Genomic DNA, 15,654 nt, shown 5'->3' on the forward strand with positions numbered 1-15,654 from the left:
CAAAAAGGGAGGCACCGGTGCGTTCTTACGAGATCCCGAATTTTAGTGGATAGAAATCCCACGTAACCCAATTCTGCCCCCTGAGAATTCGAGTATCACGTAATCAGGTGCTTGATATCGCTAACGCCATCTATCTGATCACGAAAAAAAACTGATTGCCTTTAAATGCAGATGTGTATATGTCTACTATTACAGGCCTATTAAATTTCTCGAGAAGGCAGTAACAGACCATCATAGAACAGCAACACGTTTATGTTTTTTTTTTTTGATAATATATATTCGTTATTAATTTGAAATGCGATATTCTAACACCCGTGATACATACAAACGCTATGAAGACTTCACACAGTGGATGAAAATTATTTACGACCAATCAGAGCACATGTTTTGTGAATACGTCGCAAGACCATTTCAGACTATTATTTCGTAAGTTTATAGCTTTTTAAATGGTACTACAGACATAATAAAAACTATACAGCCATTGTACCCAAATGACATGGTTACGCAAACATTTGGCTGCTTTTTTAGGCCAGTTTTTCTTTAAGTCTGTAGAACTAAGTTACGAGGAACGTCTTAATCATGGGGCAAAGAGCTATTTTAAGGGGCTTCAAATAGGACTACAGCAGTTATCACTGTCACAGGTCAGGAGTATATTACTATCCTATACAATCAATTCCAAAGAATCATCTATAAAACAACCTCTTAAAATTGCTCTTGCTATCTGTTAACATTTTGCGCAGTACTATAGGCACATGTAAAACGAAAGTCTAGCATCTAACACTATTGCATTATTTCCGCATTATGATCTCCGCAGTCAATGAGGTAAACAGGTGATTACTAGGCACTTTACTGATTAAACTATTCCAAGCTAAAAAGAACTGCCCACTTTGCAGCTGTGCAAACGTAAACACATAAACACTTGGGTGTGAACGTTGAATAGCAATTGTAGTTTTCTTGTTATAAAAATTAGATTAACGGGGACGGAAAGAGAGAAATCAATGTGTATTATATACAATTTATATTATATACCCGATATAGAAGTTTATTGTATTTTTATAATTTTTTATTAGTGTTTTTACCTACGCTTGGAGGAATTATCAATTTTTATAAATTTAAAATGCATATAAAAAATTTCGGAACCGACAGGATTTGAACCTGCGACTCTCGGACAATCGCGGCCTGAGCGCTTTCACCAACTAAGCTACGGCTCTCCTACCGACGCGTAGCGTCATCTAGTAGGAAACGTTGCAGTTTCGATCTACTCCTAATTTTAATCCTGTCGGTTCCGAAAATATTTATATGCATTTTAAGTTTATACAAATAGAAGTTTATTAGTTAGGCTGTCTAGGTTTTATAGACAAGTGACACTGATCCGACCATTGGATTTTTAAAATCATCTTGCATCAAGCGAATCTCTTTTACCATTTCGGATTAATTTAAATGGATAGTTTTTATTTAGGTGGTACTAAGATGTTTTAATCCCTTGGTGATTTACTTCTAGATTTACTCAACCGTCGATCAATAAAAGCTATAGATTTTTAAGAACTTGGAAGGCGTGAGTAAAAAATTGTAGGTATAATTAAAAAGACTTGCTTAACAACCGTTAATTACAAATTTAAATAACTTTGTAGTTTCAAATGTGATATAACAAAGTGTTTACGTTTACACATCAAATATTCTATTTCTTTTTGAGTAGGCACATTTTCAACTTTGTTTTCTATATATAAATAAAACTATTATCATAAGTTCACAGTGTAGTGTTACGAGAAGGCGAAATAAGGCCTGATTCTTTTGAAAAGATTAATTTGCTTAAATCACTTACTGCCTTATTTATTTAAAACTTTTTCAAATGAATATAAAAATCGACTATTTCATTATTAACATTAATGCATTTCATTAAGTTTCATATCATTTAATTAACCTTAACTTAACTTAGTATTTATAGCTAATCTAGATATTATAAAAAATTATTTTGAAACAATTATTTTCGATATCCACGCGTAGTTTACTTCGAAAATGAATACAATATAAATGAAAACGCTATAAAGATGAACCGGCAAAAATGTATGGAAAGTTAGAAAAGATTAAAACATGTGAAGATTAAAAAGTGTTTTGTTAATAGGGCCGGACTAATCTCCATACAAAAGTCATCTGCTGATTCTTCTACCATTAAGCATTCTGTATCATGAACTGAGATAGATATATCTTTATCAAAGCAATATCATCATCAAAGTCTAAAAACTTTTGTATTTTTCGACCAAATTCAAGCGATAATTCAAAATTTTCAACATACAAATGTATCATATCTTTATATTTGGCTGCGCTTACATAATGCGGAAACCAAGTTATATCTATCTAATGGAAAGGTCTCCATACTAAATCTAGCGAACTTTTGTATGGAGATGAGGCCGAATTGGCCAAATAATCCGATTTAGAATAAAAATACTGAATAACTTCTATCATAACAAAGACGCCATCTTTATTCCTACTAGTACCATTTTGTCTTATTATAATTTGAGGGTATCATCAATTATATATACTTAGCAATAGCAAATAATGTCCATTCAGTTAGTGTAGGTACTTATCTACTAAAGTAATATTAGGTTTATTTCAATTTAATCAATTCCTTTATTTTTTTAGGTTATATCGTTGGAATTCGTTAAAAATACTACATATGTGTCAATAAAATGTTTCAACTACCTGGACTTTTGACGTTACTATTATGATTTACAATGAATTATGGCCATTTAAATGCATTATCACAAATCTATATATATAAAAATGTTATGTTGGTTTGTGTATACTTCAAAAACTTAAAAAGTTCTGCACCGATCGAGCTGAAATTTTAGCATGATATATAATCCGCGTCAAGGATTGTTTTTATCTATTTTTTGCATCAGTCACATATCCGCGACCGCGAAACTAGTTTTTTTTAACGATCGATGTCCCAGTGACCGCGCCATCTGCCGAAAGCGAGAAAAACACTCGCTGACATATGTAATGTATTCTCTGTTTTGTTTCTCATTCCTCAACCGTGGCAGGGTACAACTAGTTAACAATAAAGATGTTATATGATTATATTGTTGCATTTCCATCATTTTATCAATGACTATTTAAATCAATTTAAAATGCGTCAAGATTGTATGATGCGACAATATTTAAGGCAGTATACTATCAATGGAATTAATGCACGCGTAACCTAGAATTATTAACGGAAAATTTTCCACGTAAAGTTTATTCAATACCATCACTTTAACGTCCAGATTTTAAAGTGGTGCATAAGTTCGATTAGAAACGGAAACACTGTGAGTTTCTTGGAAGTTTTAGTGCATTTGATCTAATTTATTGAAGCTATGATGGTTTTGATAAACAATTAAGTAATGGTTTTATATAAAAATCTTAACACAAAGTTGTTAAAGAAAAAATAAAGCATTTTAATTATGAGTACTATTTCTTAGAATGTTGAAATACTTTCTGTTTAACCAAGTTTATATTTAGAGGGTAATTAAAATGCCGATAAGTATAAAAATGTAACTACTTCAGTGCTTTATATAAATAAACTGGTTTATATAAATTGTATAAATCAATACTTTATTTTTCTACACTTTCGTACACTCGGGCGATAAGATCTCAAGACACTTCAATGTCCACAGAAGTAATGGAATCATCTTTATAGTTATTTATCAAATATTTTTTATAGTAAACATAATTACGTGGTGCACATTTTACGCCTCTAAAACAACTCTCATAAGGATGATTTTACTCTGTCTATACTAAAAATCGACGATGATTGCGAACGTACAAATCTTACTGCTAAAAATATCGCTACTGCATTCTATCGCAAATTAAATTCAAATAAACTATCACGCACGCACGCATCTCATTATGGGTCAGCTAGCGGTCAGAATATTTTTAGTCGGTACCTTAAATAAACTTCGATATATATTTATTGATCGACAATTATTGACTTTCATTTAATAATAATCTTAAATACTGAAAAGTGATTTGCAGTGGGCACTATCTAAAAGTATCAACGGCATGTATTTGTAAATTTATTATATCAACTATTCGTAATGATTGAGAACCCTTACAAGTAATGACAATGAAAACGAGATTTTGTATTGCAATGTGCAATAAATCGGTATTAAAAGCTTTATTATGGTTCCTAATACTTTGACACTTTCATTTGCATAAGATTCGATACTAAATTTCTAATGGTGTGAGAATTATATTGTCTTATCCTTCTTCTTCGAATTAACCTTATCCCAATAAGTTGTAAGTAAGTACGCTTTCCGGCGTATTCCAGCCCACTGTGCCCGGTCTTGGGCATCCAATGCATTGGCTCTCACATCTGCGTTCACAATGTCTAGCCAGCGAATTTTAGCTCCAAAGATTGCAATTTTGAGGCATCGGTTACCAATGTAATTTTGTGGTCTCCGTGCAACATGGCCGTACCATCTGAGACGGGCTCGCTGCAACTTATCTCCAATGTCACTGACACTGGCTCTACTGCGGATGTGATCGTATATCGTAGATCGCAGATCGAATTAATACGAATTATATTGTCTTATGATTCGTATTAATTCGATAATGTGTGAAAGCCAAGTGTGAGATTTTCCACCTACGTTTACTTATTTGATCACTTTAACCACGATTTATAAGGAATCGCAAGAGCGCCACCTCGTGACAGTACTGTTTCCGTGGATACCATATATATAAATCACTAGCTGTTGCCTGCGACTTTGTCTGCGTTTGAATTTGTTTTTATAGTATTAAGTATCACTGATGAGTTCTGTCCCCTATCTCCAAGCACATTTATCAGATCTACACAAAGTATGGGCAAAATTAAACACATATTATAACCTGTATAGTACAAAAATAATTATTTAAATCGGTTATAATTTGTCGAATTTATGGTGTAAAATCGTCAAACACTTTCATCCCCTCTCCCAAAGGAACCGAGCTTAATCTCGGGATAAAAAGTATCCTATATTACTTCTAACACTTCCAAGAATATGTTTACAAAGTTTCATGAGGATCGGTTAAGTAGTTAGTTAGTCGGTTTTGTGTGAAAGCGTAACAAACAAACTTACATTGTCATTTATAATATTATTAGGGATAGGGATAGGGAAGTAGGGATAGTATAAACCCTAGTAAGCTTTCACGGGATCGAAAAAGTCGACGGTAGAAAATCACACATATTTGGCACTCATCGAGAAATTACTTGCTCTTTCTGTTCTTGTTAAATTCCCGGTTCTTACCTCTATATATTTGGCACTATCAAAGGCAAAGGATTCGACACTTACTTGTGTTTTATACTGTACTCTCACATTCATTAAATAGTTATTTGACTGATAACAGACATAGCGAGATATGTGATTGCACTATGCAATAACTTGGCTATTAATATATTTTCTTTATATTACTTATTGTACTTTGGCACTATTAAAGGCATAAGACTCGATACTTGTTGTTTCATATAATATTCTCATCGATATTAATTAAATACCTATTTGATTGATAACAGAAATAGCGAGCGATGTCATTGCAATATGCAATAACTTGGCAATTTAAATAATTTCTTTATATTACTTATTGTACTTTGGCACTAGAGGCATAAGATTCGATACTTGTTGATTCATATAATATTCGCATTGATATTAATTAAATAACTATTTGAGTGATAACAGAAAAAGCGAGCGATGGCATTGCAATATGCAATAACTTGGTAATTTAAATAATTTCTTTATATTACTTATTGTACTTTGGCACTAGAGGCATAAGATTCGATACTTGTTGATTCATATAATATTCGCATTGATATTAATTAAATAACTATTTGAGTGATAACAGAAATAGCGAGCGATGGCATTGCAATATGCAATAACTTGGCATTTTAAATATTTTCTTTATATTACTTATTGTACTTTGGCACTAGAGGCATAAGATTCGATACTTGTTGATTCATATAATATTCGCATTGATATTAATTAAATAACTATTTGAGTGATAACAGAAATAGCGAGCGATGGCATTGCAATATGCAATAACTTGGCATTTTAAATATTTTCTTTATATTACTTATTGTACTTTGGCACTATTAGAGGGATAAGACTTGTCACTTGTTGTTTTTACATATAATATCCTCATTTATACTACTTAAATAACTATTTGCGTGATATCAGATATAGTATTAGTCATTAAGTTCAGCTTTAACTTCAGAATCAAAATGTTTTCTTTATATTATTATACTTTGGCACTATCAAAGGTATAAGATTCGATACTTATTGGTGTTTCATATTGTACTCTTATTCGTACTAACTAAATAACTTCGGAATGAAACAATGTTATTTAAATTATTACACTTAAATAGCATAAGATTCGTGAGTTTTCGTCTTGTATTGTCTTTGCATTCGTTTTAATTAAATAATCAATTAAGACTGAGTTTGTTGCCGGCTTCTTTTCAGACTTAACAGTTTGGCACTATCAATATAATTTATTCTCAAAAATAAGTTAGAACTATAAATAAGAAAAAAGAAATTTCAGCTTTTTTTAAAACGACGGCGAAATGCATTTTAGCATAACCTAAACATAATTACTATTAACGGTAAGTATTACTAACGTGCGCCGACAAAATTTGTTAAAATAATTTTATTCGAATTAGTAACAAGTTAAAAACAATTTTTATTATACTTTCCTTAAGCCTTTTCTTTTCCCTATATATTAATTAAGCTATATTAATTACTTAACTAAACACTTGTTTTTAATACCTAACTATTCAAAGAATATTTCACTTATGATCTATAGGGCACCAAACTTAAATATATTAAGACAACATAATTTAGTCGGTGATTACAATTTTCCGTTAATGTTATAAAACACCCATAATAGCACGACATTAAATTATATTATCTTTATTATGCATGTACCTTTCTTGTATATCCAAACGAATAACTTAAGCACTCGTTCAAGTAATATACTTCTATGACTACATAGACAACTTACCGCTTTACGCACGTACATACTAATGAATGTGAGTAAAGCGGTAAGTTGGAACACCGTGAGGATCGGCCATTAAGATTCCTGCATAACCGTTAGCAAAGGCAATGAGGATTCCCCACGTAAATAAAAGTGAACATAATACTGTAAGTAGCCATGAAGGTCTAAGTCATAAAATTTGAACACTGTCGCAGTGTTAAGTAAACATTGTAAACATTGTTAAGGCTTCTTACCGTATAACTATTATATTAACGCACTTCAATATTGTGTTAATTGATAATTTATGAATTGAATTAATTTAAAAATTGTAATTTACCAAACGAAAGAGAGGTGGCATATGTTTCTAACTTTAATATTAGATGTAGAATGACAATTCTACGTGTGAAATAATTATTTAATTAATTAAACTTCAAAATTAATTTATTTTATTTCGTATCTACTTTATTAGTAATTTTGAAACTCTAGATCAATTTATTGCAAAGTGCCAATGTCATTGTTATTCAGCAAGAAACCATTGCAAGGTTCACGCCTGACCTAAAAAGTGACGAAAATTGTGTCAAATAATAGTTCCGATATGAAAAAGTTTAATAACGTTTAACGCGTTAAATTACTGCCCAATGTAATAAAATATTTATCGCACAATTCTATTTTACCCACCGCTTTAACATATGTGTAACCATAATCAAAAACAACCCACGTTAGAACTGACTTCCACTGGCCATGCTAAGCTATATTTAGTGTTTATTATTGCAAGTGTGTTCGTTTTGTATTAACTTATAATTGCTTAACGTACCCAGTAGATGTAGGAATTGTCTTACCTTAACACTCGCTAATATACGAATAGGGTTAAATGTAAATTTTACTTTCGGTTATCATTATCAATTTTAAAGTAATAAGCGTTTTAAATATGCTGACAAATTTTTAGCAACAGAGCATTCTCTTCTATTTTTTTTTCTAATTTAGTATGACTCCGTTTATGTATACGGTAATGATTCGACAAACATTTTGATAAATAAGATCCTTAAAGATTCGCCCCTCAAATAGTTAGCTTTACTCGTTATATTCACGAAGAAACATCCCTCAGTGGTATCAACAAGTCTCCATGCTGACGTATGTCTACTTTACTTACGCTTTAATTTTCCTTTTGATTTTCAATTTTGTTTCAACAATTTTTAGAACTGCCAATTTTTCTTTTAATTCCCAATAGGTATGTGAATTCAATTTGCAACAATCCGCCCGCCGTGAGGCCGTTGGATTCAATTTAGATTACATTTTAAATTATTTACTTTTTTTCTTCCACAATATTTCCAGTTAAATGCAAAAGTTAAGGGGTACATATATTTTTGAAAAGAACTTAAAATAATGAAGTACCAGAATGCTAAAACGCTTATAAAAATAAAATAGACAAAATTAAAAACTATACATATTTGAAGTACATTTTAAATGGCGCAAACAAGAGTGGTACGCATATACACAAAAATATACTAACAACTGTATATCTTATCGTTATCACATATGAATCCCTTTTTTATACATTGATTGATAATGTTTAATTTGTCAAAAAAATAAAACTATATGTTTAAGTTTGAGATATATAACACATCGGTTTTGTAATTCATAACTATAAATATTTAGGGCCTTCGAATGCGATAAACGTCTAGCTTTTTGTATGTGTCGTACCTAAAGAGTCACTTCACAACTTGCGTACTTAGTCACCTTGTAATTGCTCAGTAGGAACGGCGTTGGTACGAAGTCGATCCCGCGTCGGTTTGGTCGACGGCTAAGCGTCACGAAGTTCTCATGGGTTGTTAGAGTTACTGAAAAATAACAGGGGATTCGGATTAATCTTCATGTATAAGAATTCGTCCATCATAATCAAAAAAAAAACTAAATTCATTTATTGCAAGTAGGCCTACTTTATAAGCACTTTTGAAACGTCAAGTGTGTATGTTTGCAGTAAGTCTACCTTAAAAATAGTTGTTCAGAAAGCAGATTCTACCGAGAAGAGCCGGCAAGAAACTCAGTAGTCGCATCATCATTGAGACAACCAATGGACGCCCACAGCTGGACATAAGTTTTTTTTTTTGGCGAGTTCCAAACGGCATTGTGCCACTTTAGTGAAGCGGCTCCTTGCGGTTTGATGTCAAATGTTCAACTCGCCGGAGGTCTACCAACGCTCCGTTTACTGGGAACAGAACACGACCAAACAAAGTGCCACCAACGTCCATCAATTTGAGGCGTAGGAGTTAAACCTCATAAGTCGCAATCACATGTCCTACGGCATGTTATTATAGGGTAATTCTGCTGATATTGATTCTATTTTTGTACTGCAGAAGAGGGCTATTCGTGCTATATATAAAATGGGGCCAAGACTCTTTAAGACATAAATTTAAAGAAGCTAAAATTATGACGATGCATAATCAATACATATTTGAACATTTTATTTATGTACATAAAATGTAACAAATTAAAAAAAAATAGTGGGCTGTAACAATATTAAAATTAGAAGTAAAAATAAACTTGTAGTATAGTTTACTAGGCTGCATAAAATTAGTAATTTATTTAAGGGTAATTGTATATTATTGTATAACAAATTACCAGATGAAATCCTTGAGATGTCTCTCAATAAGTTCAAAGTTTATATAAAACGTAAGGTTAGAGAAAAATAATATTATAATATCAAGGGTTATATGTATGATACAAAAGTTTGGGTATGAATTGCTCCAACTTCATAGCTCAATATTAATACAACTGTGATAACAAAAAAAAACCTGGCAAAGTTTGTTGTGGGCTCTTCTTAGACCAGGGCGCGTTTGGAACCCTCCTAGCTTTAGTTTTAAGTTAAACAATACAGTCATCACCATCACTAACATTAGTGTAACATGTTAAATATATGAACGCTTCATAAGTGCCCGTGATCTACATGAATAAAACATTTTTGAATTTGAATTTGACATCGGCAACCACGCCCTTCATACCGGGACACAGAATTAAAACTAGCGTTACATCATGGATAGTTTGGCCTTTTCCAGAACCCTGGGCAAGCTATTGATAAAAAAGTTAGTTTAGCGGAACACAGAAATAAACTTAGTGGAATATCATGAGTGGTTTGGCCTGTTCCAGAACCCGAGGCAAGCTATTGATAAAAAAGTTACTCCAAGTGCTAATTACCCTCGCTTAGTATTATTTTAATGTTATTGACGCTCCAGTTTCAGAATTATAATGTATTTTTGAAGTTCCATTTTGAAACAATACTCCTTTAAGTGATGATAGTAAGCTGTGTCGTTAAACACCAACTTTTACGACTGCCCTTGACGGACTTTAACGGCCGATTGGCGCAGTGGGCAGCGACCCTTCTTTCTGAGTTCAAGGCCGTGGATTTGATTCCGACAGGTTAAACAATGAGGTTGTGATGAACATGAATGTTGTGCACTATCTGGATGTTTATATGTATATTATATATTCAGTCATCTAAGCACCCATAACATAAGCTACGCTAGTTACCCATAACATAAGCTACGCTTTAGTGCTAGATGGCGATGAGTGTATTGTCGTAGTGTATCTATTTATTTAACTTTACCTTGTCTTGGCACCCTGGGAAGGGTAAAGGTCTCCGCGGGTCAGACCCAGTATTGATTGCGTCTGAGCATGGGATTTGCGGGGGCTGCACCCGGTGCTCGGATTGGGTACGCCGATTCGCTCGCCTCATAACTGCTCCAGTCTTCAGCCTAAAATAAAATTGGTATATAAATAAAATGGTATATGTATAAATACGATCGTCATTATCAACCCAATATTAGTGGGCTCTGACCTTGATCGTGTTTCACGTTTATAACCTTTTTTAGGAAATCGTTTAAAATCCTTCGATCCAGCTTCTGAAGAATTTTGATCGATTGATTGATTGAATTCTTTATTGCAAACACAAAAACAAAATTAAAAAAATAAACAGTAGAGACACTTAAATACTAGTTTTGGTGAGCAAAGGCGGTCTTTCCGCTAAAGCTATCTTTCCCAAATAACCTTTGATATTATATATATTCTACCAACGATTATAAGAAACTTACATCAGTGTGATCTTCCGCGCCATATGGGTACCGCGCGTTGAGGTCGGGCAGCCCAGAGTCTGCTAATGGAGTCACTTTACAGGCAACGCTGCCACCAGACGGCAGTGGCGTACTGGCGCCTGTGTGAACTGACTGCTCCGATGACACGTATCTGGGAAGTCACGTTAATACTTCATTGGTTTATTTTTTTTTACAGGAGAAGGCCCGGCTGCCACGTGGTGGACCACGATGAAAAGAAATCTCAAATTTATCCGACGCGGCAATCCAAGACAATGTCCTGGCGCAAAAGGACGAGATATGACAATGGTGGGAACAAAAAGAAAGTAAGGTAGAATTAGCACGTCACAATAGATCTCGAAGAAAAATGCGTACACTTTACACATGCCAAAAAAAAAAACTAATTTGTCGAGCAAGATAGGATTGTACAATTGTAGTAATTGCCTAGATTTATGGTATTCTTGCACACAGCTTTCGTCAGAGCCGGTAGATAGCCAATTGGATAAATTGCGATTATAACATTAGGAGCATCAATGGTCGATTAAAGGTACGTTTCTTTAATGCAACGAGTTGCTACTTAGAACATTTCTAAGGACACATAAAAAGTATAACTACAAATAAAGAAAGAAATTTTCTAAAATGTATCATATCATTAACCTTTTCATTATAGACACATAAAAGACCTACTACTCTCAGAATGCCTTTGAGAACATTATAGAGAATTGTCAGGCGTTTAGAATTCATTATTTAGTTTATTATTGCTAATTGAAGCGCACATAACTCCCAAAAGTGAGAAGTGTGAGATAGAACTCTATTCCCCGAAAGGGAGACCAAAGTAATAACAACTAGGCTATCATCATCATCATATCAACACTGGCCCACTAACACTGGGTTAAGGCAGTAGCCCACCACGTTGGCCCATTGGTGGACTTTACACTCCTTTGAGGACATTATGGAGAACTTTTAGGTATGCAGGTTTCCTCACGATGTTTTCCTTCACCGTTGAAGCAAGTGATATTTCATTTGTTTTAAACGCTCAAGACTAAGAAAAGTAAGATATGCGTGCTGGTATTCGAACTCTGCCCCCCAAAAAATGAAGTCCAGGTCCTATAACTATTTACTTTGCTATCAACACTCTTAAATGTATTCTAGAATCTGGAATGTATAGTGTGTTTCAAGTTAAACATATACCTTTTAATAGGTGGAGTTGCTTGAGTAGGCGATGGCATTAGGTGATCTGGCGGCCTAGGCAACGGTATAGGAGCAACTGCGCCCTGGCTTTGTCCATGAATTTTAACCAGCGCATTCTGTTCCCGCATGAGGTATCGCCGACATTTCAACAGGCCAAATATCACTATGATCGCCAGAACCGTCCCCAATAGCGCCATGATGACCATCATGTAATAAGACGCCGATTCGCCATTCGCAACCTGATAAGTGAAAAGTAGTAAGAGAACTTTTTTCATGGGCATTTCAAATTTAAAGAAAAAAGTACAAATAACAAATTTTATATGACGAAATTTTTTACTAAATTTTTATAAAACATTACGGTATTAACTGTGTCACGTGTGTATACGATGTTACTTTGCACAAATTATATCTATTGTATAAACTTATTCTTGGATAAAGAGCTTGAACTACAAGGGAATAGAACTATTATAGTTCTATTCCCTTGTAGTTCAACTATTATAGTTCTATTCTATTAAAAAAAAAACTAAGACAAGACACACATCGCCATCTACACCCAAAAAAGCGTAGCTTGTGATAACACAAGCTTTTTTTTTTTTTTAAGCAAAATTTTTTTTTTTTCAAAATATTACACATAATATATACGTATAATATACATATAAAACCCAGACAATGAAAAACATTAATGTTCACACACACATTTTCCAGTTGTGGCAATCGAGCCCACGGACTTGGAATCAGAAAGCAGGGTCGCTGTCCACTACACCAACCGGCTGACCAATTCTATTCAGACGTAAGCTCATGCTTTATCAAGCCTTGCAATTGTTTCAGAAGATTGTGTAGATGCATTATTTAGAGATATCGTTATTGAAGTAATCAAACACGTCCATGTTAGACGTTTATTAAACGCGTCTTATAAAAATGTTTACAAATAATTAATACATTCAATAAATTCATTAAAGGTCTTACCGGTATGCCCTCATGGCTCTCGGGATCGTTAGGTCCTGGAAGATTCTTCTTTTGTCCGGTTCCAATAAATATTTTAATTTCGCCAGCGGCCGGCTGAAATATTGTAGCCGCTAGCAAAAACTTAAAACTATCCTCCAATCCATTTAAATAACTTAATTTCTTCTTTGGCACATAATAAATAACGCCCGCTTTGACGTCCTCGTGCGTGAAATAAGCAATCTCGCGTTCTCTGGCGCTAGTTTTCTCACCAGAACTTCGAATAATTTTCTTCAAGGTACCATATTTTGGTTTCTTTATTAACGTGTATACCGGAACACTGGCCGTAAGCTTGGCTAATTCTGTCGCGTCTAGATTTGAAAGTGTTATTTTTGACTTGTCTGCCTCAACCTTTAAGTCACCTAGTATCATCAATGGCTGCACGACAACTTCTATTTTAAAAGGCATGGTTGAATTACTATTGTGCACGTAGGCTATAAGATCGAAACTGTCGTTTGCGACTGTCATGTCGTTCTGCATGTAAATGACAACTTTTTCCATCAAATCCGAATGGGAAAAGTAAGTAACAGGATTTCTGCCCAGATAAATCATTCCGTGGACAGGTTGTCCTGTTATATTGTACCACACCTTAGATTTCTTTGCATTTGTTTCTATGTATATTTGATCGGTGGTCACAGTGGCTACATTCGAACCCTGCTGCAGGTATATTGGATGCAATGAAGTAGCATTTAATATGACAGGTAAAACGTCTATAGTGAAAACCGTGTAAGTCGGTTTAAATTGCCCATCCCATACTCTGAAGTAGAAAGTTGCCGTTTGGAGCAGACCGGAATGTTCGTATATAATTTTGCCATTATTTATATCTTCCTGAGTGAATTTGTTTATAGATTGCGCCTCATCCATAGTTTCGTTTTTTTCCCACATGACAAGTCTTCCTTGCGTCGGGCCACTAATTATATCGTATAAAATACCAGATGGGGCCGTATCAGCGTCTTCAGTAAGTAAATCATTCTTCGTTAAGGTATAGTTTTCTCCCTGAACGACTTGTATCTGTGGGGTGTCCGTGAGCAATCTGAACGGTTGATCGTTCACCGGTACTATGTTAATCGTTATCGTTACATTGCAGAGAAGTACGTAGTCGGGTAATAGGTAAAGGGCCATATCGATTTTGTCCTGTAAGGTATCGGAATCATCGTGTTCATATGTCACTTCACCATTTTCTAACTGCGCTTGGGTAAGAGATGATAAGAATGGCTTTAATTCACCGTGTGATGGTTGAGACCACTGTGCTTCAATTTGAGGTTGTCTGACACCCGCTTGGCCTTCCAAATACGTTATAACGTTCGTAACGTTCACTACTATGGGAACTTTACCACCTTCCTGAACTTTTGTTACTGGGACATGCACGTATTTGGCTAAACCACCAGAGGACACGGATATATCTATATTAAATATTTGATCGCCTATAGATTTGGCCAGTGCGGTTTCCACCGTAAATATAAATGAGTCGTTTGTGTGTAAGTCGGAGAAAGGATGCGTGTGCTCGTAATAAACTAATGTTTTATTGATGTCTTGCTGCGTGAATTGCTTAATTGATCTGTGGTGGTTTTCGCCATTAAGCATGATGAGACGGCCGAGGGCCGGGGCTCTGTCAATTTTGTATATTATATTTCTTGTGTAATCCGAGCATTTCGACATTAGATGGTAATTGTTAAGCGGTTCTCTCATTAATGGGAAAACGCGCAGGGTGTGCTTTCTCACTAATTTTAACGACACAGATTTGGTAGTTATAAGAAATGTTATTTTGGACAATTCGTGAAGACCGTCCGTGACGTTGAATATCATCTTGCCCTTGGAGCCATCTGGAAGAACAAAAATTTTTTAGACAATTTAACGATTGTTGAAATTCGTAGCTGTAATTATGATATTATGGTATAAGTAACATGTTACGCGTTGAGTATGACCTTGGCTGATAGTGGACTACTACACTGATGCTGATGGTGGACTGATGAATTAATATAACACATTAATTCAAGCAACAGTCTGCAGTGAAATGCTGTTCAAAGCACCTCAATCAAGTAAGATCAGTATATTAGTGTAATTCCTTAAACTATCGCCCGAAAGTAATAATCTATACCAAAATTTTCAAATGGCAGATTGAACTTAGTAGTACTACCCTAGATGAGGAAGGATTCCTACAGTTTCTCATCCAGGGAAGACCCTTGATGAGAAGAAATTCACTCTACCTTCTTGATATTTTGGATTTGTTTGATTATATTAGTTTTGGTTGCCTGGAAGAGATGCCGACAAATTTTTCTACCTTGTTATGCTATTGTATATGTTTATGTGTGAATTTTCTCTATGGTGTACAATAAAAGTGTATTAATTCATTAATTGAATTATGAACTTCGGGACGTTTAACTGCAGTTTCACGACGCAT

At 34.3% G+C, this 15,654-nt stretch overlaps 1 protein-coding gene across 1 annotated transcript in view; it reads right to left on the bottom strand.

Moving 5' to 3' along the window:
* Window positions 1-8,612: 8,612 nt before the first annotated feature.
* LOC120636624 (chondroitin sulfate proteoglycan 4) overlaps window positions 8,613-15,654 on the bottom strand; it is a 33,771-nt gene continuing 26,729 nt past the window's right edge. Inside the window, exons 21-25 of the mRNA XM_039908183.1 lie at window positions 13,218-15,076; window positions 12,252-12,490; window positions 11,064-11,214; window positions 10,580-10,727; window positions 8,613-8,816 (exon numbers count right to left, since the gene is read on the bottom strand). Coding sequence (XP_039764117.1) covers window positions 10,620-10,727; window positions 11,064-11,214; window positions 12,252-12,490; window positions 13,218-15,076 — 2,357 coding nt within the window. The 3' untranslated portion in view covers window positions 8,613-8,816; window positions 10,580-10,619. The remainder of the gene's footprint in view (window positions 8,817-10,579; window positions 10,728-11,063; window positions 11,215-12,251; window positions 12,491-13,217; window positions 15,077-15,654) is intronic.

This window comes from Pararge aegeria, chromosome Z, assembly GCF_905163445.1.
Source record: "Pararge aegeria chromosome Z, ilParAegt1.1, whole genome shotgun sequence".
Taxonomy (NCBI): Eukaryota; Metazoa; Arthropoda; class Insecta; order Lepidoptera; family Nymphalidae; genus Pararge; species Pararge aegeria.